Consider the following 21,259-nt stretch of genomic DNA (forward strand, 5'->3'; position numbering starts at 1 on the left):
TCCCATCCCATCCTCATTCCCATTCCCATTCCCATTCCATCCTCATTCCCATCCCATCCCATCCCATCCTCATTTCCATCCCATCCCATCCCATCCCATCCTCATTTCCATCCCCATCCCATGCTCATCCCCATCCCATGCTTGGATGAACATCCCCAACCCCATCCCTGGTGCTGCTGCTCTCACAACGTGCTGCCCTTTTGCAAAAGCCTCCTTTGCTTGAGCTTCACAAGAGGACTAGAGCACCTTTGATAATATTTTAAGCTTTAAGCCATAACTGCTCTTGGCCATCATGGATGTTGGGCTGTGTATGGACAGAAGTGGGGTTTGATGCATGCACGCAGCCAGTAGCCGTCCCCCAAAAAAGGCTTTGGATGCAACTCCCTTTTGGGTTAGAAAGGCACAAAACGACTGTTCCTTAACGTTTTCTTTCTCCGTCTCTTCAGGGTGCTGCTGTGCTTTGTTGACTTTGCCTTACCCTAGGTTTAAAACCTGCCTGTGTTTTTTCCTTGCTGCTCTCTAACACTCCTCCCTTGTAGCCCAGAGCTGCAGTTTTGGGCCATATGGGGACAGGGGGTTGGTTGCTCCCCCCACCCCCAAAGACATTTCAAAAGGAATAAGTAAAACAAGGAGCGAGCAAACAAATCCTCTCCTTTAATGACTCAGGCTGGTGAAAGGATCACCCACATTTTTGTACTCCTACTGCTGTTCTGTTGTGCTGTGCAACATTTTGCTACATAGACTATTTTATAGAAGAAAGCTAGAAAAATATTTATTATTAATATTAAAGCAATAGTGCATTGAAGAAATGAAAATACGTTAGAAATTGTGTAAATGCTTAGATTCACTTTCGGTGGATTTTTTGTACTTTATTTATAACTAATAAAACAAACTGCATTGCTAACTACAAACCTGTGCCACGTGGAATCCAGCCGGCAGGGCAATAGCTTGATCTTTATTTATTCCTTGTTTAATTATTCTTTTCTTTGGGTTGGAGTCAATTCTTCTTTCACTGCTTAAGGCTTTGATGTGAAAAAGACATGGTGTTGGGGTATAAAATACTCTACCCACCAGGTATGCAGAGGTAAAATGTATTTTCAATCCCTGGAGAATCCAATGGTCCATACATCCAACTTTGCATCCTGCCCATCTCATTTCATAGGATTCCTTGCACTGTTTTTTTATTTGTTGGTTTATTTGTTTGGTTTATTTCACAATGAATGGCGCCAGTCTCTCCTCCTACCTCCTCTCAATTCAGCTGTTCCTCTTCATGCACTTCATATAGAAAGGCTGAGACCAGTCTCCAGCTTTGACTGTGTGATTAAACTAAATAAGCCTTGGAGACAGGCGGCTGCTGATCTTAGAGATTTGGATGCTGTAGCTGAGGGTAACTGTCAGATCCTACAGTGTCCAGCAACAGCTGCATAAGGGATGCAGCATATCCAGGCAATACGAAGCTTTTACAAACTCAGAAAACACATTAAAAATGACCCGCTGGGGAAAATCTCAGTTGCTGGCTGAGATCTTCCTGATGTCCTTCTAAAGGGCAACGTCGCTGAGATTGCTGCTTGAGATGGCAATCGGTTTTGCTTCAAAGCTGCCGCAGAAAAGACACCCCCATGATCTGATACCAGCAGTAACCAGTGTCTGTGCTGGTGGGAGAGGGGCTGTGCCTGTTCAGGTACAACAGCACAGACCAACATGCAGCATCTTTATTTTCTGAGAGCATCCCCTCATGCAGCAGCTGCCCAGGGTTGGGAAGCTTAGCCTTTATTTGTGTTTTGTAGTATCTAAATCCTCAGCTAGCCCACCGGTTGCAGCTCAGAGCTGTACAACCCCATCACCAAGTATGTTTTTTTCCTTTTTTATTTTTAATGGGGCCTTTTTAACGTGAAAATGAGCCTCTGCACATAATGACTGGGCAGCAGAGATTGTAAGATAGATACCTCACAGTCCTCAGTTATTCTGCCTTCGTACACACAGGGCTGTCATGAGCATATGACGCTATCTAGAAGGTTTCACAACAATTTAGTAGGGATTTTCAAACAATTTTCTGTGTTCCGCAGCAGGAAACAACCAGTCCCTCTCATCATCCAACACCGCAGAGGATTCCTTGGTCGTACTCGTTTTCCGTGGCAGCACCCATGTGCTTTCATAAACACGGTATTCATCGAGCTCCCAGAATGATGGGGACTGCAGAGATTATGAGACAGCCTGGTTTTGCAGACTCCCACTGAGTGCTACCACCCTTGTCCTTTGCTCTTGCTTCCCATCTCAATTTTTTTAAAATTTATCTTATTTTGGCTGAAAGTGCGCTCATTAAAACCTCACCAATTAAGAAATAAAGAGGAAAAATATGAAAAACCGAAAAAACAACGAAAGGTAAGAGGGTGTTGGTGGAAACAGGAGCTGTGCGTCTGCCCAGCACACAGCTCTGGGAAGCTCTGCAAAATGCACAGCACCAGGACAATTCTGGCTTTTCTCCTCCCGAATTCTGGCCAAGAACGTGCTGGTTTTAGCAGCCTGATGCAAATCCATCCCTTGGAAAAACTCCACTCTCGCCTTATTACTTTTGCAGCATTAGTTGTTGTAGCAACAGAGCGACTCCCCAGAGTCAGGGTGGAGTTGAGTTTTGCACAAACAAGGGGCATTTTTGAAGTCTTTAGGAGAAATAAGCCGAGTTTTTCTGATGCTTTGCCAAGGCTGCCTTCCTGGGAGGCACTGAGGTTGCTGACCCTGCATCAAGCTCCTCCCTTGGCTCTTTTTGGGACAGCATTGCCTGGAGTTCAGCACAGTTTTGGGGTTGAACACGCCGACCTGGGGATGGCAGGTGGTTTTGATGGTAACCCAGGTATCTGCAATCCCATCTTTCACCTACACAGTGATTTGGAGACCCCAGAAGTGTTCACTCCTGCATCAAGAGGACCTCAGTCGGTGGTTCTAGCTGCTTGCTACACGTGATTTCTCCCAGATATGAGCACATCTCGTCTGCAAGCTAAGGATTTATCTTTCCTCCTTTCACCACGCAGGGGTGGTGTGTGGGTCAGGAGCTGCCTGCACTCCTCCCGAGGGCTGGAACAGGACAGGACCCACATGTGTCATGGAGAATTTGCACAGGGGTTAAACTGGTGCAGTGCAACGATGCTGCAAAACCAGCATCTCTGGCATCTCCGCACCAAGTGGGTGCTGACTGGAGCCACATGGAAATGCTGAGGCTGCAACATTTTAATGGGAAAAACCACTGTGGCACACATTTGCCTGAAAATGGGACCAATCTATTGACAGGGATTTTTTTTTGTTGTTGTTTGTTTGTTTTGTTTTTTCGTTTTTTGTTTTTTTCATAGGCCTGGGATGGGAAAGAAAGCAGGGAGATCAAAAGCCTGACCCTTCTTCTTTTGTTTCAAAACACCCACTGGGGAACCACTGCTTTGCAATTGCACTGCACAAGAGTGCCAAACGCAGATGCTTCAGACTCTGCTGATGATACCAAACTGGAAGGACGGGCTGACACACCAGAGGCTGTGCTGCCATCCAGAGACCAGGACAGGCTGGAGGGCTGGGCAGAGAAGAACCTGATGGAGTTCAACAAGGGCAAGTGTAGGGTCCTGCACCTGGGGAGGAACAACCCCAGGCACCTGTACAGGTTGGGGTTGACCTGCTTCTCTGCTCCCTAGAGAAGAACCTGGGAGTTCTGTTGGACAACAGGGTGACCATGCGCCACCAATGTGCCCTTGTGGCCAAGAAGGCCAATGGTCCCTGGGGTGCATTAGGAAAAGTGTGACCAGCAGGTGGAGGGAGGTTGTTCCTCCCCTTCTGCTCTGCCCTGGTGAGGCCACATCTGCAGTTCTGTGTCCAGTTCTGGGCTCCCCAGTTTAAGAAGGACAGGGAATTACTGGAGGGACACAAAGATGTTGAGGGGCCTGGAGCACCTTTCTGATGAGAAGAGACTGAGAGAGCTGGGGCTGTTCAGCTGGAGAAGAGAAGCTGAATGGGATCTTATCAATGTGATAAATATCTCCAGGGTGGGTGTCAAGAGGATGGACCAGACTCTGTTCAGTGGTGCCCAATGACAGGATGAGGGGCAACGGGCACAGACTGAAGCACAGGAGGTTCCATCTGAATATGAGGAGAAACTTCTTTCCTTTGAGGTGGCAGAGCCTGGCCCAGGCTGCCCAGAGAGGTTGTGGAGTCTCCTTCTCTGAGACATTCAAACCCGCCTGGACACGATCCTGTGTGATCTGCTCTGGTGACCCTGCTTGAGCAGGTGGGTTGGACTGGATGATCTCCAGAGGTCCATTCCCAGCCCAGCCATCCTACAATTCTGCTCATGGGACCTCCTGGTTGCCCGGGGAGCCCAGGCACCAGCCCAGCGAGGTCCCAGGGGTGCAACAATCCTGCTGAACCCAGCACCTGCCTTCAGCCATCCTGATGTCTGTCCTGCTCTTCCTGTGAGCCCCCAGCCCTGTCTCAGTCCTTGCTCAGGGCTCGGTAGCACGAGTTGGCAGTGAGGAGGGAGAATACAGCCAGTAAAGGCTGCCATCATTATTCCTATCAGTGAGTACTTGATCATTTATGAGGCTTATTACGGGCCTCATTTAAGCAACTTGCTGTGCTCCAAAACCATCAGTTAACATAAAGGTTTCTAAAATGAATTAGTCTGAGCTATTATTTGCAAGCTGGCACAGACAGCCCTGAATGAGCTCAAGTCTCTTTGGTGGTGCCTGCTGCAGAAAATAAAGATGCAGTCTAATATCCAGGAGCAATCAACAGCACTCACAACACATACTTAACTCCTGTCTCAGCATCACTGGACTTTGCTGGGGCTTCCTTTGCCCATGACCAGGCAGGGATTCTGCAGTGGGACAGTCCTGCTTTGTGGCTGGGCACATCCAGGTCATGCCCCAGCTGAAGCATCATCCCCAACCCAAAGACTGATGGGGTGGGTGGTCTCAGGGGGTTTAACCCACTCTTGACCCATTTGATGCTCTTTTGCACAAAGCACTTGTTTAAAACCAGCTTCTGGGAGGCAGAAGGACCTCTCCTATGACATGTATGGGACAGGAGGAAGGTCTTCTTCTCACAGCAGCTCAGACACCCCCTTTCTCCTCCGAAGGATGTGTTTTGCTGCTTTGTTCCACAGGGAGGGAGATGGGTCTCCAGAAGTAAGGGTGTTTAAACAGCTTTTCTTGGTATTTGTAGAGTAGTGAGTATCTGGGAAGAGCTCATTTGCAGCAGCACCAACCCTTATTGCAGCCGGGAAATCCCTTCTCCATCACAGTAAAAATCAAAGCAGCAACCCTTATTAAAAGAAAAAAAGTAAAATGAATGGAAGCTGCCTGAAATGAAGCTGATATTCAGGCCATATAGGGTAAGATTATCCAGAGACAGCTTTGAATGTAGTTAGCACAGCTCCCTTGCAGTGGAATTGATTATTTTTTAATGTTTTTTGTTCAAGCCGCCACAACTGCAGATCTCAGCTCTGGGCAGACCCAGATGAGTCCATCCTAAGAGCTGGGGCTGGCTTGATGGGCGGGAAAGTCCATGGGTGGAAAACACCACCCAGATCCCACCACTTGAGACTTGGCTGTGTAGATAGTGGGTCCTTCCCATTAACCCCCAATATCAATGCAGGCTGGAGATGAAGGGATGGAGAGCAGCCCCCAGGAGAAGGACTTGGGGGTGCTGGGGGACGAGAGATGGGACAGGAGCCGGCAATGTGCGCTTGCAGCCCAGAAACCAGTTGTGTCTTGGGCTGCATCACCAGGAGCGTGGGCAGCAGGTCAGGGAGGTGACTCTGCCCCTCTGCCCTGCTCTGGTGAGACCCCCCTGCAGTGCTGGTCCAGCTCTGGGTGCTCAGCACAGGACACACATGGACCTGCTGGAGAGGGGCCAGAGGAGCCACAGAAATGATGCGAGGCTGGAACAGCTCTGCTGGGAGGACAGGCTGAGAGAGTTGGGGTGTTCAGCTGGAGAAGAGAAGCTCTGGGAAGACCTTATTGCACCTTTCCAGATTTAAAAGGGCCGATAAGAAAGATGGGGACAGACTTTTGAGCAGAGCCTGTTGTGATAGGACAAGGGGAGATGGTTTTAAACTAAAGGAGGGAGATTCAGGCTGGACATGAGGAAGAAATTGTTGTCCCTGAGGGTGGTGAGAGCCTGTCCCAGGTTGGGCAGAGAGGTGGTGGCTGAACCATCCCTGGAGACATCCCAGGCCAGGCTGGACGGGGCTCTGAGCAACCTGAGCTGGTGAAGATGTCCCTGCTCATGGCAGGGGGGGCACTGGGGGTGCTGGAAAGGTCCCTTCCAACCCAAATAATTCTGTGATTCTATGATTCTTCCCAACACTCCCTGTAGAGAGCTCTGCTGTGCCCACTGCTTTTGATGCGGTGGCTTCTGGAGGTGTGTGTGTGTGTGTATGGGTGTGTAGTGTTCACAGTCACCAGAAGTGGCAAAAACTGGGATGTCCAAGCTCAATTTTCTTAAGTATACTAGCTCAATTCCCTTCTCCTCTTTACTCATCCAGAAGGGGAGCCCCTCAGTCGTGGAGGCCAGCGGGCTTCCCCAGCCCTGGCAGGGAAAAGCACTCTGAGCAGGAGATGGCCTCTGAGCTATTAAAGCACAGTTTGTGGCTCTGCCAGTTGTGGCTTTTAATAATAAATAAGAGAGAAATGTGTTGATTTCATTTACAGTTTTATACATGCTTTTTAAAAAAAACCAGCATTACTTTTACAAAATGTTAACCCAGGAAGCACATCTTGCTACTGAAAATCTCTCGATATAAAAAGCAGCGTTTTAAAAAGTAAAATGCAATATAAAACAGTATAATGGGAAACATGCATATGTAGAAAGGACCAAAACCACCCTGCCCTTCTCAGTAGCGAGGAAAAAGCTCTCTCCAGATCAACCCATCGCCCCGGTTTTCATCCAGCCACTTCCCACAGGGAAATATGGTGGTCACGCCGGTTGCCGAGTTGGTGATCTCCACACGCTCCACCAACCAGCCTGGAGCCAGGCCACTGTTGTCATGCTCAATCCGGACCTTTTTCAGCTCTCCCATGTCCAATGTTTCCAGGTAAAACCTGTTGGTTTTGCCCCTCTCAAAGAGGTTCCTGAACTTCTGCTTCAGCGCCCGTTTTCCCGAATCCCCGTTCAACCCGAAGATGGTGATGAACACGTTGGCATCGGTCCCCGCACCTTTTTCGAAGCCTGTGACCACGATGGTCTCGTATTTGACTGGCACCAAGCTCCGGGCTTTGCTGGCAAAGCTCTCGGTGACCTTGGCACACTCGAAGACTTTGTAGTCCCGTCTCTTGTAGCGCAGAGGGATTTTCGTGTTGCACCTGAAGTAGTATCTACCAAAAAGGAGCCAGCAGGATGTTATATGGTATGAATGGACACTTCATTGGGACACTAAATTCCTCAATATTGATGCTGTTTCAGCACTTTTGCAAATATATGCTAGTACTAGAGTTTCTTTCTAGAAAGACAGCTGTGGCTGAACATTGCAACTGCAACTGGAAAATCCAGGGTCTCCATAGACCACCACAGACATCCCGCACATGCTGGGGCTGGCGTGGGGCAGCCATCACCTCTTTTGGCCATGCAATGGTACATTTATGTGCAGACCCATTGAGGCAGGATGAGCAATTTGGAGACCTTATTGCACCTTTCTGTGCTTAAAAGTCGCCTGTGAGAAAGATGGGGACAGACTTTTGAGCAGGGCCTGTTGTGACAGGACAAGGGGTGATGGGTTTAAACTAAAGGAGGGAGATTCAGGCTGGACATGAGGAAGAAATTGTTGTCCCTGAGGGTGGTGAGAGCCTGTCCCAGGTTGGGCAGAGAGGTGGTGGCTGAACCATCCCTGGAGACATCCCAGGCCAGGCTGGACGGGGCTCTGAGCAACCTGAGCTGGTGAAGATGTCCCTGCTCATGGCAGGGGGGGCACTGGAGGAGATTTGGAGGTCGCTTCCAACCCAAACTATTCTATGATCAGCCCTGAAGCTGGTGGAGCCCAGTGCTGCCCAGTTTAACTGGTCTGAGAGCAGAGTCTCATCCATGCAGCTGTTCCTGGAGGGAGATCAGTAATTATCCTCGCTTTTCAGGTATGATTTAGGTTGGGCTAGGAGCTAGGAAAAAGGGAATGGGAAAGATGGGAAGCAGAGGTTTACATCCCCCATTTCTCCATCTAGATCACCCAGCCCATAATTAGCAAGGAAAAACAAAATTCATCAAGCACAGAAATGATAGGTACCAGATGCTGAAAGCCCTTGGGTCTGCAGTGCTGCCTCTGGTGATGCGCAGGGAGCACACAGCACATCCATAAATCACTGCGTACCTGGCAGCCAGCCAGAGGCTGGAGCACTCTACTTTTAATGATGTATTTCATTTCCAGTGATGCAGATCATTTCCAAATGAGTTTCCCCCCACCCCTCCTGCCGTATCCCCCTTTGCCAAACTGCAGCAGGTCTTTCTGGAGGGAGCGTAGCTGGATTGCAGTGTGTGTGTGTAAAACAAACACCTGGAGGAAGGGTTACTGCGACTGCAGCAGTGCTGCGCCTCTTAAACACTTCCAACACTTCTGACATTTTCCATAGCCAAAGCAAAGCACTCATTTCTCTGGAAAGAAGCCTCGTAAATGAGAAATTCTGTCGGGAGCAAAATTTTAGGCTGACAGACAGAAAAACTGCATGAGAGTGGGGTGGAGGGATTGCCTGATGCTGTAGTTTTATTTCTTGGGCTATGTAATATCTCATGGTCTGGAGTTATAGTAGAGCATGCCAGTCTTCATGAAGGGCAGGAAAAAAAATGATGAGTTTTCCAGCCCTGGGATTTACAAGAACAAGCTTCTAAATACAGCCCTTTTGCATATTAAAATCTACCATTAAAAGGCAAAAATCCCAGTATAATTCAAAGCTATGGCTTCAGCAATCTCTTAACTCTTTTAATCTGGCCTTTGGCTTGACTGAGAGGGTTTTTTTAGGTGTCTGGGGTCTGGAATACCTGAAGTAAGAGCTTCCTCTCATGCTGAGATCTGCTCTGGTTGATGGTTTGCAATGCAAACACCTCTGTGAGATGCTGCATCTGCAGAGCTGGAGCCCTGCTCCAGTGCCATGAGAGGCTGCAGGATTTACTGGCATCTCCTGGCCGCCCTCTTTAATTTAATACAACTTTAAAAACCCCAGGGCTTTATGAGATCCCTGTTCCCTTCAAAACACACTGCTTCACCAGTTTCAGCATGCTCCTGATGAGTTTGGTGCAAGGATTTGATTGCACAGCTTGACTTTAAGGGTTCCAGGTTTTTCCCACCAGGAGAAAAGAATATGTTTTAGTATGTAATTGACTCAGTTTTCATTCAGCAAATATTATTGTGGCTCTTCTACTGGCTGATTAATTTCCTAGGAGAGACTCTTAGCTTCTAAAAAAAAAAAAAACAACAAACCACTTTAAGGATTTCTTCTTAAACACTCAATTGTCTCAGCTGGAACAACCTCCTCGTAGTTAAATTCTTTAGCAGCGATGGAAATATCACAGAGAAGAAAAAAATAATCAACAATTAACACTGTGGATATTTTATCTGAAGAGGAGTTTCTTCTGCAAATGGACCATCTTTGGCTCCTGCATAGTCCCTGTGTTGCCCACTCCTTGAGTTGTGAACGTTGTCCCTTCCAAAGACGGGGCTCAGACCAAAGCCTGTAGGACCTGACGTGCTCAAGGCTCTTCAGACGTGGTCATTTTTTGACTATGACAGATTTCAGTCATATTCAAATCGGAGTAGCTAAGCACGTCTGATTTGATACATGACTGCAACCTTTCCAGTGGGCCTTTTGGACCATCCCAGAAGGATCACAGTATCACAGTATATTTGGGATTGGAAGGGACCTCAAAAGATCTTCTAGTCCAATCCCCCCCTGGAGCAGGAACGCCTGGGTGAGGTCGCACAGGAACATGTCCAGGTGGGTTTTGAATGTCTCCAGAGAAGGAGACTCCACAACCTCCCTGGGCAGCCTGTTCCAGTGTCTGTCACCCTTACTCAGAAGTTGTTTCTTCTCAAATTTAAGTGTAACCTCTTGTGTTCCAGCTTGATCCCATTACCCCTTGTCCTCTCATTGTTTGCCAACGAGAAGAGCCTGGCTCCATCCTTGTGGCACTCACCCTTTATATATTTATAAACATCAATAAGGTCACCCCTCAGTCTCCTCTTCTCCAAACTAAAGAGACCCAGCTCCCTCAGCCTTTCTTCATAAGGGAGGTGCTCCACTCCCTTAATCATCTTGGTTGCCCTGCGCTGGACCCTCTCCAGCAGTTCCCTGTCCTGCTGGAACTGAGGGGCCCAGAACTGGACAAAATATTCCAGATGTGGTCTCACCAGGGCGGAGTAGAGAGGAAGGAGGACCTCCCTCCATCTACTAACCAGCCCCCTTGTAATACACGAACAGCTTGTCCTTGGTGCCATCTTAAGGCATGTCAAGGGTAAGAGGGTTATTAGGGGCAGTCAGCATGGCTTTACCAAGGGTCAGTCATGCTTGACCAACCTCATAGCCTTTTATGAGAATGTGACAAGGTGGATGGATGATGGCAGAGCAGTGGATGTGGTCACCTTGACTTCAGTAAAGCCTTTGACACAGTGTCCCACAGCATCCTCACAGCTAAGTTAAAGACGTGTAGTCTAGACAATAGAGTAGTGAGGTGGGTTGCAAACTGGCTTAAGGAGAGAAGCCAGAGAGTGGTAGTCAATGGTGCGGAGTCTAGTTGGAGGCCAGTATCTAGTGCAGTGCCTCAGGGGTCAGTACTGGGGTCAATATTATTCAATATATTCATTAATGATTTAGATGAGGGAATAGAGTGACTGTCAGCAAGTTTGCTGATGACACCAAGCTGGGAGGAGTGGCTGACAGGCCAGAGGCTGTGCTGCCATCAGAGACCTGGACAGGCTGGAGAGTTGGCCGGGGAATAACCTGATGGACTTTAACAAAGAAAAGTGTAGAGTCCTGCATTGGAGGTTCTGAATTTGTCTTAACTTTTTTCTAGGAGCTGTTTTTACTAGACTTGCCTAAAGGCCAGTCTGTGCAAACCCCTTAAATTTCAGTCAGTATTTTCCACCATCTGAGACTTTAATTTGTCATAGCTATGAGATTCACCCAAGCCAACTTGTTTATAAATATATCTACCCATGCAAACACCCGCTCTAATAACTCAGAGACTGCACAGGAAAGTCAAGCAGGGACATTGTGTATCCAAGACAGCAAATGGCTTGCCCTTATCTTTCAGAAAGGGATTAATATTAGGTAAGACTTTCCACTATTCCTTAATTCTGAAATGCTCCAGAAGGACACACACAGATCTGCTCAGCATCCACCTGCCCTCCTGGAGCAGTTCCTCCCAGACAAGGAGACACTCACTTGTTGCAAAGCTCCATCTCTGTTACGACGATCTCCTGAACATGCCAGAAGACATCAGCTTTTGCAGATGACTTCTTTCCATCTTTTGGGCAATGACCAACACAGATGGCTGCAATATCACCAACGTTCTTTGAAGAAAACTGAAACGTGTCTGTTGCTCCCCTACAAGAAACAAAGAACAGTTTCAGTTAGGATCTTGAAGGCTGGCGGTGACTTGTCTCATATGAACATTAAGTAATATGCATATGGCTATGGAGGATAGAAGATAAGCCTTAATTTAAAGTCATTTGATTTAACCTACAATCATTCAACACAAAGTATAATTTCCATATTTAAATTTAGTATTTTCTCTGATTAGGGGTGACACTTTAAATTGTTGCCACTAGGACTTTCCAGGATAAATTTGAGCTGTTCCACATACAAAATCAATTTGCCTCATTATAGATAAAGCTAAAGAATTACTAATTTCCCCTCCAGCACTTATTCATTCATTCCTGACAGATACTGTATCTGTTACACATCTACGCATCATAGCTGTTTTAAATTTGCTGGTTCAGCCACCCTTCCTGAAGCTCAGCTTGAAAACAGCTTAGAGAAACAACAGGTCTCTGTCAAACCCTTGGCTGGCTCCCTGTCATGTCTCCTGTGTATCTGTTAGGTTTATCTTATTTGACTGGTCCTTATTCCAACCTGCCTCCAAGGATGGACTGTAAATGATGATTGGAGAGTGTTCTCTTTAGTTCTGCTGTAGATATCAACAGCTCAAGGTTGGAAAGATACTCCTCCTGATCTTACATGTTTCATACGAAATCTTCACACAGAAGAAATCTTCTGGTTCACACCAGAACCCACACCAGGTGTAATTTCACTGTCCTTTACAGAGCCACAGGAGAAACCTTTCCCCTCAGCAAAGCAACTGAGCATCACCAACATAGAATCATAGAATTGTTTGGGTTGGAAAAGACCTTTAAGATCATCGAGTCCAACCAATAACCCAACACTGCCAAGTCCATGTCTAACCCATGTCCCTGAGAACCTCATCTGTGTGTATTTTCAACCCCTCCAGGGATGGTGACTCCAGCACTGCCCTGGGCAGCCTGTTCCAATGCCCCACAGCCCTTTGGGGAAGAAATTGTTCCCAAGATCCAACCTCAACCTCCCCTGGCACAACTTGAGGCCGTTTCTGTGTGTCCCTGTGTCCCCTCAGCTCCTGTTCTCCAGCTGAACCCCCCAGGTCCCTCAGCCACTCCCATCACACTTGTGCTCCAGCCCCTTCCCCAGCTCTGTTTCCGTCTCTGAACTCACTTCTGGATCGTTGCTCTGTGGCTTTGAAGGGTTCCTGTCTCCTAAGGGCATGCTGTGTCCTTAAACAAAGTAGAAAACCCATCTCACATCTGGAGGACTTTGGTCCCACATGGGAGAAGGCATCTGCCCCACGTTACATAGATGCGCCTCCAGCTCTGTACAAGAGGCTGATATTTGGCTTTCCTCACGTGACAGTGATCTTTCAGTCTTACCCCCCAGATTCATCTGGAAAGTCAAATCTGAGCAGCTCTGACAACATTTAGCCTCCAACTATTTTTACTTTCTCTCTGATTCCTGCTGCCAGTGAGATGCTGCAAAAGGAACTAAAACCACCTCCAGCTTCCTTCTGCTCCTCCCAGCTCAAAAACACAGCTCACCAGAAGCCCATTTCTATGTGCTAATACAAAAGGACACACACACGCACACATGCATCATCTACATTTATTTTTACCGCATGCCTTTTTCTTATCGTTTTTAAACCTGCTCTGTGTCTGCCCATAAGAAACTACTTTTATATCTTCCTTTTACTGAAGATGAGAAGCCATTTCAGCTTTTTGGAAGGGGAATGAGGATCAGCATGGCAGGAACACAAACATGACACAACCATTCTGGAGAAGAGGCAGCATTTCTGCAAGACACAGAGCTGGTGGGGAGTTCATCTAGCACACCACACAGTCTCACTACCTTTCAAATCTCCTTTTCTTGGAGGAGTTTTCCATAAGGAATTCTTTCGAGCGGCCCAACTTTCCTTCTAAAATGATCCAGATGTTTTCCTTTGTTTCTGCATCCTCTCTGTCGCTTGTTACTGTGACAATCTCATAGGCTTTAAAGCATAATTAACACTCACGTTAAACAGAAAAGGAAGAGCAGATGGCCAGAAAAATCTCTTCATTTGGCTGTCACTTTGCTTAAAAACTCTCTTCCTAATATTTATCACAGCACACAAGTAAGCATTTGCAAAATAAGGTTGGAACCACACTGAAATCCGTGCAACTTTTGACTTGTAAGTGTTTTGGATTTCATGCAGGAATAGAGTACATTAAAAATATGAGTACTGCTAGATCAGCTAGCAAGAGCAGACAAAGCTGCTCTCGAACAAGCTGTGTCCAGCTCCCTGCTGTGCTAAGCGTTCCCTTTTTAACACAGCCCAAATCCTATGGTTTTTATGCCACTGTTCCTAACAGGGACAGTGCATGTACCAAGGTATCCAACAGGACATGGTGGCATGCAAGTACCCAAAATGGAAAACACAAGGTTGGTTTGGTTTTTGTCCTTTTGTTTGTTTGTTTGTTTTTTGTTTAGTTTTATATTATTTTATTTATTTTGTTTTGTGTTTGTTTTTGTTTTCAGAGGCAGAGTGAAATCACACTGGTGCAATGTGATTATTGACTGGCCAGGACTTTCCTGATAAAGAGCATCGTGGTGCAGGAGTTCTTGAGATGCGTTTTGCATATTATTAGTGCAGTTAAATAACTCTTGTTCACCCACTCGTTCACCACATTAGACACCAGTATAATTACCCTGGACTCAGTGGAGTTACCCAGAGCAGTTCCAGGGTTATGAGGTGTTAAGCTCAGCCATCATGTTCAGCTGGGATACTTGAGCTCGTAGCCCAGAACATGTTCAGAAGGAAGCTGGAGCAATGTTACTTACAAAGCTTTAAGGATTGAACTTATTTTCCACCTCAAAAGACTCAATCCCATTATTTCTAATGAGATGTGTGTTCTTATGTCTAAATGCTGGACTGAACCACAACAGATGGGCCTCTCTTAAGCTTCAACCCAGAACAAGATCTTTTTCTTCTCATAAATCCTGATTTGTTTCTTTCTTATCACAGAGTTTCACGTTTGAACTACGTTTTAGTACTTTAAGTAATTCAACCCTTAAAGCCTGCAAATGCAAATGCTTATTGCATGGGAGCCCTCGGTGGAACAGCTTGCAGAAGATGTGGCCCTATGTCCTCTGAGGTCCCTCAACAAACGCCACAAGCCAGCTCTAAACTTACCAGTCCGTTCCTTCAGCTCCAGGATGTCATTGTTGGCACAAGCCAGTTCCCTTATGAGCTGCCCATCATCTTCACCTTTAGCCAGCCAACGATCGCACTGGAAACGAAACGTCTTGTCCATGGCAGAGTCTTTCACGTCAATATATTCCAAGTGCCAACCTGGTGCGATTCCTAGTAAAACAAGAAAGTAAAAAAGATTCAGATATTTTCACGTATCGGGTAAGAAGGTGAGATGCCTCTCCTTGGGAGCACCATATTGGTACTAGAAATGATCTATAGCTGCTTCAAATAATGTCAGCAGTGAACATGACATTGTTCTGATACCCAAAGCGACGGCAACCTGCTCAAGACCACAATCTGATCCCCCTTCTACAATCCAGCCATGCTTTTGAGGGAGTCGCTGCCTTTTGATCCGATGTAAGGGTGTTGGAGCATGGTCCTGGATAAGCTAGATTTCAAGATCGCTGGGCAAGGCCTCATCTCTTGTCCTTGCCCAGCGCTTTGCATGAGATGGGGCTTCTGCAACACCAGTAGCAGCAGCAATGAACGGGGAGATTTGGGGTCGGCATGACCCCATCAACACACCAACACAGGGACTGTCCCAGCAAAAACACCACTGAGGCTTAGGGACAACAAACCCTTACAAAGCCCCAGGGAAAACAGAGCCCTGCAGAACAGTGTGCCAGAGCCAGAAGCACGAAATCTCCTGGAAATGACAGGGCTTATGGGCAAAGTTAATCAAGTGGCTTTTGTCACAGAAACCGCTGCTGATTCTGCTTTCCTTTTTAAAGAAAAATTGAATCCTGAAAGCCAAAAGAAAGATACAAGTTCCTGTTCCACCTAACCTCTGTCCTTCCACAGTGCATTTCCATAGTTATTAAAAAAAGACATATCAGGTGTGTGTGTGTGATTTGCAGGAGTCTCTTCATGTCTTGGGAGTGCTAGCTGGTCACAAGCTGTAGGGTTTTAGTATCTTTCTCTGTGGCTCCTGAACCCTTTGTGTCTGGCTTTGAAGGTCAGAAAGTAGATTATGACTTACCCCTTTGACCCTGCCAGCTGGGACATACAAGGAAATTACCTTTACTATCCTGATCTTGCCCAACAACCAGGGTAAAATCACTGATGTTGTCACTGGGATATGAAAGTAGGATAGACTAAAGTGATGGATTCTGCAACAGAGATGTCCAGATCACCAGACTGGCCTTCTGAAGAGTCATAGCTCCATTTTAGTTTTCTTTTTTTTTAACGAAAAAAACAACTTGAAAATGAAGAAAAGGGCATTTGGTAACATTTTCCTGATTTGTAGAAATAGAAGAAGACCTTGTTTAGCTTGGGGCAACGGGAGCTTCTGACAGTTCTACTTACAAGTCCTGTTATTGGTCAGGCAAAGAAAGGTTATGTTCATGATGAGAGAACTCTGCTGACTTATTATTTACATCCCAGAGATGTTAAACAGCTCTTGCTTTTCAAAGAACTCACTGCCATGTGCCTACCTCCTTAGTTCGCAACTATTACTCTTCTTTAGCCCTGAAAAGAAAATGATGGCACTTTTTTGAGTCATGTACCAAGTCGTTCTGCTCCTGTGGATTGTGATCCCTCCATACTGTGTATTAGCAGTTCTCTACCAGCCTCAGAACCATTCCTGTTTTGTACTTTTGCTTCTGAATCTTCCTCAAGCTAGGAAACCACTTCCTATGAAGCACGGAGCTCCACAAAAGACACCACTTGCCCCTTAAATTTAGGAGGCACAGAACTACACAATCATCATGGCTCGAAGGGACCTCTGAAGAAAGTTTAGACCAACCCTGTGCTTAGAGCAGGGTCAGGTAAAGCAGGTCAGGTGTTATGTAACTCTAAAGATGGAGACTCCACAGCCTTGCTAGGTCACCTGCTCCAGCATTTGATTACCTGTGCAGAGAAAAGAACTTTTCTCCTATGTTTAAATCGGAATTTCCCAGATTTCAATTTGTGCCCGTTGCCACTTGTCCTGTCACTGGGCACTGCAGAGACAAGTCTTGTTCTATCTTCTTTACTCATCCCCAACTCTCATCTTCTCCAGGCTGAACAATCCCAGCTCTCTCAACATCTCATAGAAGAGAGGCTACAACTCTTCAATCATCTTGGTGGCCCTTCACTGGACTCTTTCCAGTATGTCCACATCTCTCTTGCACTGGGAGGACAATTCCATGTACCAATGACAAGACCTGGAGCTGGATGCACCACCTAAACATGCAAGACCTCCTCCAGGCTCCAGCAGCAGAACAAGGGTGAGAAGGGACTTTGGGGCGTGAACAGGTACATGATACCCTCACAGATCCTCAACAGTTTTATGCCTCTGGGCAGATCTTATTACACGCCCCAGAGCTCCCACCACCCTCCAACCAGAGCAACTTGCTCTTTGGAAATTTATTCTAAACATGTTGGCAGTGTCAGCCGTTAATATTTTTGGCAGGTTTGTTTCTATTTAAGTTCAGTGAATGTCTCCACAGCATATTCAGGAGGCTGGTCTGCTTTCATCATAACTTTAGTTAAAACAGTACAGGATGAAAGAAGGAAAACATCCCACCCTTCTCCAACGAGAGAGATCGACGACTGCAGACCAGGATAGAATAAATTGGTGAATTTAATCCTCTTGCCACCAGTGAGCAGCACCATTAGTACAGGATCGGTGCTAAGCAGTGTTATCAGGAGAGAGACTGAATGAACTGCACATACTATTCTATGATTCTATGAGTTTTCTTTAGCCTGGTTCCCACAGCTGCTCATCAGGAGAGCTGCAACAAAAACCTGCTTTTTTATCACAGGCAGATATAGGCCAGAACTGACTTTCCTGTACATGTTGGAGGTGAGGGCAAAACAAGCACAAAGTGCAGCTTTTCCTTGTGTTCCCTGGAAAAGATGCATTTATCAGCTCTGGACTATTTAAAGAGCAAGTTCTGGGCTCTGTCAGGGGATTGACACTGAAAAGAAAATCCCAACAAGGTGTCCCTTATGGCACAAGGATACGTCAAACCAAGGAGCTGGCTGGTTACTCTCAGAAAAGTGGTGTTACTGCCTCGAAGCACGTTCCTGTTTGCTTTAAATTGAAAATAAAACAAAACAAAACCCAACAAAATCACTTCTATCTCACAAGAATTAGTCCTTTTTTCCTATTTTCCTTCCTGATGGTTAGCAAGTTAAAATAGGAGAGCAGTAAGCTGGGGAAGTATCCTATATCGTTTTTCATTTCTCAAGAGAAATAATTCACGCAGGTGAATGCTGTACTGGCTGTGTCCAGAACAGCACATTTTCCCACCTTGTTCATAGCCCCAGGTGCCAGGAGTAGTGTCACATCAAGAGTTTCACTACCACAGCATTAAACCCCATTTAAAAGCTGATATGGAAATGGGAGTATGGATTCAGGGTTGAAGAAATTATTCCGCTCTGCCTGAAAAATAATTGGTTTTCATTTGTTTCAGATAGAGAAAAGATACGTTTAAGTTCCTTTTTTATTAATCTAGAAAAAAACACAAAGTCCAGCTATGCACAGAATCTAAATGTGAGACTTTCCCTCCAGTGAGCTGGCTCTGCATGCTGGGAGGCACATCAGTGGAAGGAGAAGGAACTGTGCTTGCAGAATGACTTTCTAGGTCATGAAATCCTGACTTCAGGATATCACCCTGTTTCCACCTTCTGTTTCTGTGCAGCTTTTGCAGAGAAATGGGCTTGGAGACATTATAGCACCTAAGAAACCACAGGAAAGGAAACTACATCCCACATGGATGTAACGCCAGAGGCATCAGATCCGCAGCACAAGGTAGTTTATGGAGTGGACATCAGTGAAGGAGGGAATAGGGAAGCTAGAAATGTGGTGTGGACATAGCAGAGTGTAAGGACTTTCCTGGATCCTGGCCACTGCTCACACAGCCTGGACATGCAGGAGAAACTGGAGGGTTTCTGCAGGGATGGCTCATCAGCCTTTTCCTGGGTTACTCTTCACAGAATCACAGAATCCCAGAATGTCAGGGGTTGGAAGGGCCCTGGAAAGCTCATCCAGTGCAATCCCCCCATGGAGCAGGAACACCCAGATGAGGTTACACAGGAAGGTGTCCAGGCGGGTTGGAATGTCTGCAGAGAAGGAGACTCCACAACCCCCTGGGCAGCCTGGGCCAGGCTCTGACACCCTCACTGAGGAGAAGTTTCCTCTCATATTTAAGTGGAACCTCCTGTGTTCCAGTTTGTACCCATTGCCCCTTTTCCTACCCTGGGTTGTCATGAAGAGCCTGGCTCCATCCTCCTGACACTGACTCTTCATATATTTGTAACCATTAATGAGGTCACCCTTCAGTCTCCTCCAGCTCCAGAGCCCCAGCTCCCTCAGCCTTTCCTCACACGGGAGATGCTCCACTCCCTCCAGCATCTTTGTTGCCCTCGTGGATGGTGGATCTCAACCCACCGTGAAAGACGCAGCTGCTCCATCACTTTCAGAAGAGTCAGAGCAGATCTGCTCGTGTCCCTTTGGCACCTCGACCAGCATTACCAGGAGAACAAAGGCTTAGACACAAAGTGCATCAATGCCTTGGAGGGCATGGTGGGCTCTTCTGCGGTGAGCCCAGCACAAACCAGCACCGCTACATTTGTCTCTGTTGCTACTTTGGGGCAGAAATAGCCCATATCTGAGCATTCCCTGCTTTATTATGCAGGTCTTGGTCTTTACAATGGTTTGGCCACCCCTCTGCCTTTGTGGAAGATCTCCTGTCACCAGAACAAGTGTCCAATGTTTGTAACACAAGGTACTTCACTCCAGGCCTGTTTTGCTGTCATTGAAATCCCCAGCAGCAAATGTGCCCTAATAAAATCTGTGGTTGTGCCACCTAGGCTCCTTAACGGTCCGCAGCTGGAAGTGTCATTTTCAATAGCACGCAAAACATTTCAAATGTAATTAGAGGAGGAGAAGAGCTTTGGGGAAAACAGAATCACTTTGCTTGCTTGACTCTGGCAGTCATATAATTTAATGTCTTGTAGGGAAATGTGTTCTCTTCCCCAAGCATCCTTATCAAAAAGAGCAGTTATTTGTCCCATTTATCCTCCTTTCCAAAAGGGCCTAAGCTGACAACTGGATGATGTTGGGCAAGGACCTTCTGTGTGCATATGCAAGGTCTTCACAGGACCATCTTGCCTTTTTCCCAGGAGATGCTAAGTATCTGTGCCTTTCCTTGTTGGACAGACTCCTGCAGTTATCAGTGCAATTGAGTTTGAGTTTAGAAGTAGCAGGTTTAACATAGATAACAAAGCTATCACTTCATTTAACTAAAACCCCAACTTGCAGCACCAGAATTTTCCTTTGCCCCTCTTGGGAACAGCCACCACTTTGCCCCAGCCTGTATTCACCCCTAAAATATTAAGCTATTCTGACACACGTGGAAACATGGGAGCATGTTTGCAGTTAGCAATAGGACGAGGGGGCACGGACTTAAACTCTGCCAGGGGAAATTTAGGCTGGATATTAGAAAGAAATTCTTTACAGAGGGAGTGGTCAGGCATTGGAATGGCTGCCCAGGGAGGTGCTGGACTCACCGGCCCTGGAGGTTTTTAAGCTGAGATTGGACATGGTACTTAGTGCCATGATCTAGTCAATGGACTGGAGCTGGACCAAGGGTTGGACTTGATGATCTCTGAGGTCTTTTCCAACCCAGTCGATTCTGTGTGATTCTGTGCATGGGAGAAGAAGAGTGAGAACATAGTCTGGAGAGTTCACCACTCACTAGACACCTTGTCCCTGACACTGCTTTAGTGAATATAAACTATTCCTTGCAAAGTGAGAGCTGGTGGGATAAAATCTGCGCTGACAGAACCACATCCAGGCTTGGATGCACATGCCCATGGAAGTTAAACTGCCTCTTTGCAGTCGACTTTCCTACCTAGCCCTTGTCTATCCATAACAGATCCTCTGTGGTTTTGTTTTGAAAACAGTTGGTGCCTTATCAAGGATAATAGTTATCATTACTGGTCCTTATGTTCCTTTAGGAGTAAAAGAAACTCCTGCTTGGGACACTGACTGCTCAGGGGCCAGAAAAGAATTACGGCTACCCAGCCATTCACAACCAGCAGCCAGCACTGCTCAGCCCCATAACTGTATCTTCTTTCTTTTCATGTTTGCTGAAACATAAAGCAATGACCACTGCAAAGACAGTTCATCAGCCTTGTGTCCTCTGACAGTATTTATCCCATGCCTGGTTAGATGATTATCCATTCTCAAATCCCAACACATAAGACATCACCTGGAAAGTGGTGGGAGTTTTGGTACCAGCATTAGTTTGCTAGAACTGGAGTGTTAATTGCGCAGTGGTAAAATCATAGCATGTAGCTTTGCATCAGTGCATCTCAAAACACTTTAGATAAGGTGAATAATTTTTACCCCTGATTTACATAATTGAAAATGAGGTACAGGGACGTGATTTACGCAAGGTCATTCAGCAAGCCAGTGGTGGAATAAAAATAGATCAGTTTTGTCTATCTCTCCTTTAGGATCATGTTAATTCACACCACAACATTTCTCATCAGAACAGAC

General features: G+C 46.4%; 1 protein-coding gene across 1 annotated transcript in view; it reads right to left on the reverse strand.

The window, feature by feature from the left end:
- Positions 1–6,871: 6,871 nt before the first annotated feature.
- LOXHD1 (lipoxygenase homology PLAT domains 1) overlaps positions 6,872–21,259 on the reverse strand; it is a gene marked incomplete at both ends in the record, with an annotated part of 153,982 nt that continues 139,594 nt past the window's right edge. Inside the window, 4 exons of the mRNA XM_080362565.1 lie at positions 6,872–7,352; positions 11,400–11,561; positions 13,389–13,527; positions 14,710–14,880. Coding sequence (XP_080218691.1) covers positions 6,872–7,352; positions 11,400–11,561; positions 13,389–13,527; positions 14,710–14,880 — 953 coding nt within the window. The remainder of the gene's footprint in view (positions 7,353–11,399; positions 11,562–13,388; positions 13,528–14,709; positions 14,881–21,259) is intronic.

The sequence above is a fragment of the Nesoenas mayeri genome (genome assembly GCF_963082525.1).
Source record: "Nesoenas mayeri genome assembly, chromosome: Z".
NCBI lineage: Eukaryota > Metazoa > Chordata > Aves > Columbiformes > Columbidae > Nesoenas > Nesoenas mayeri.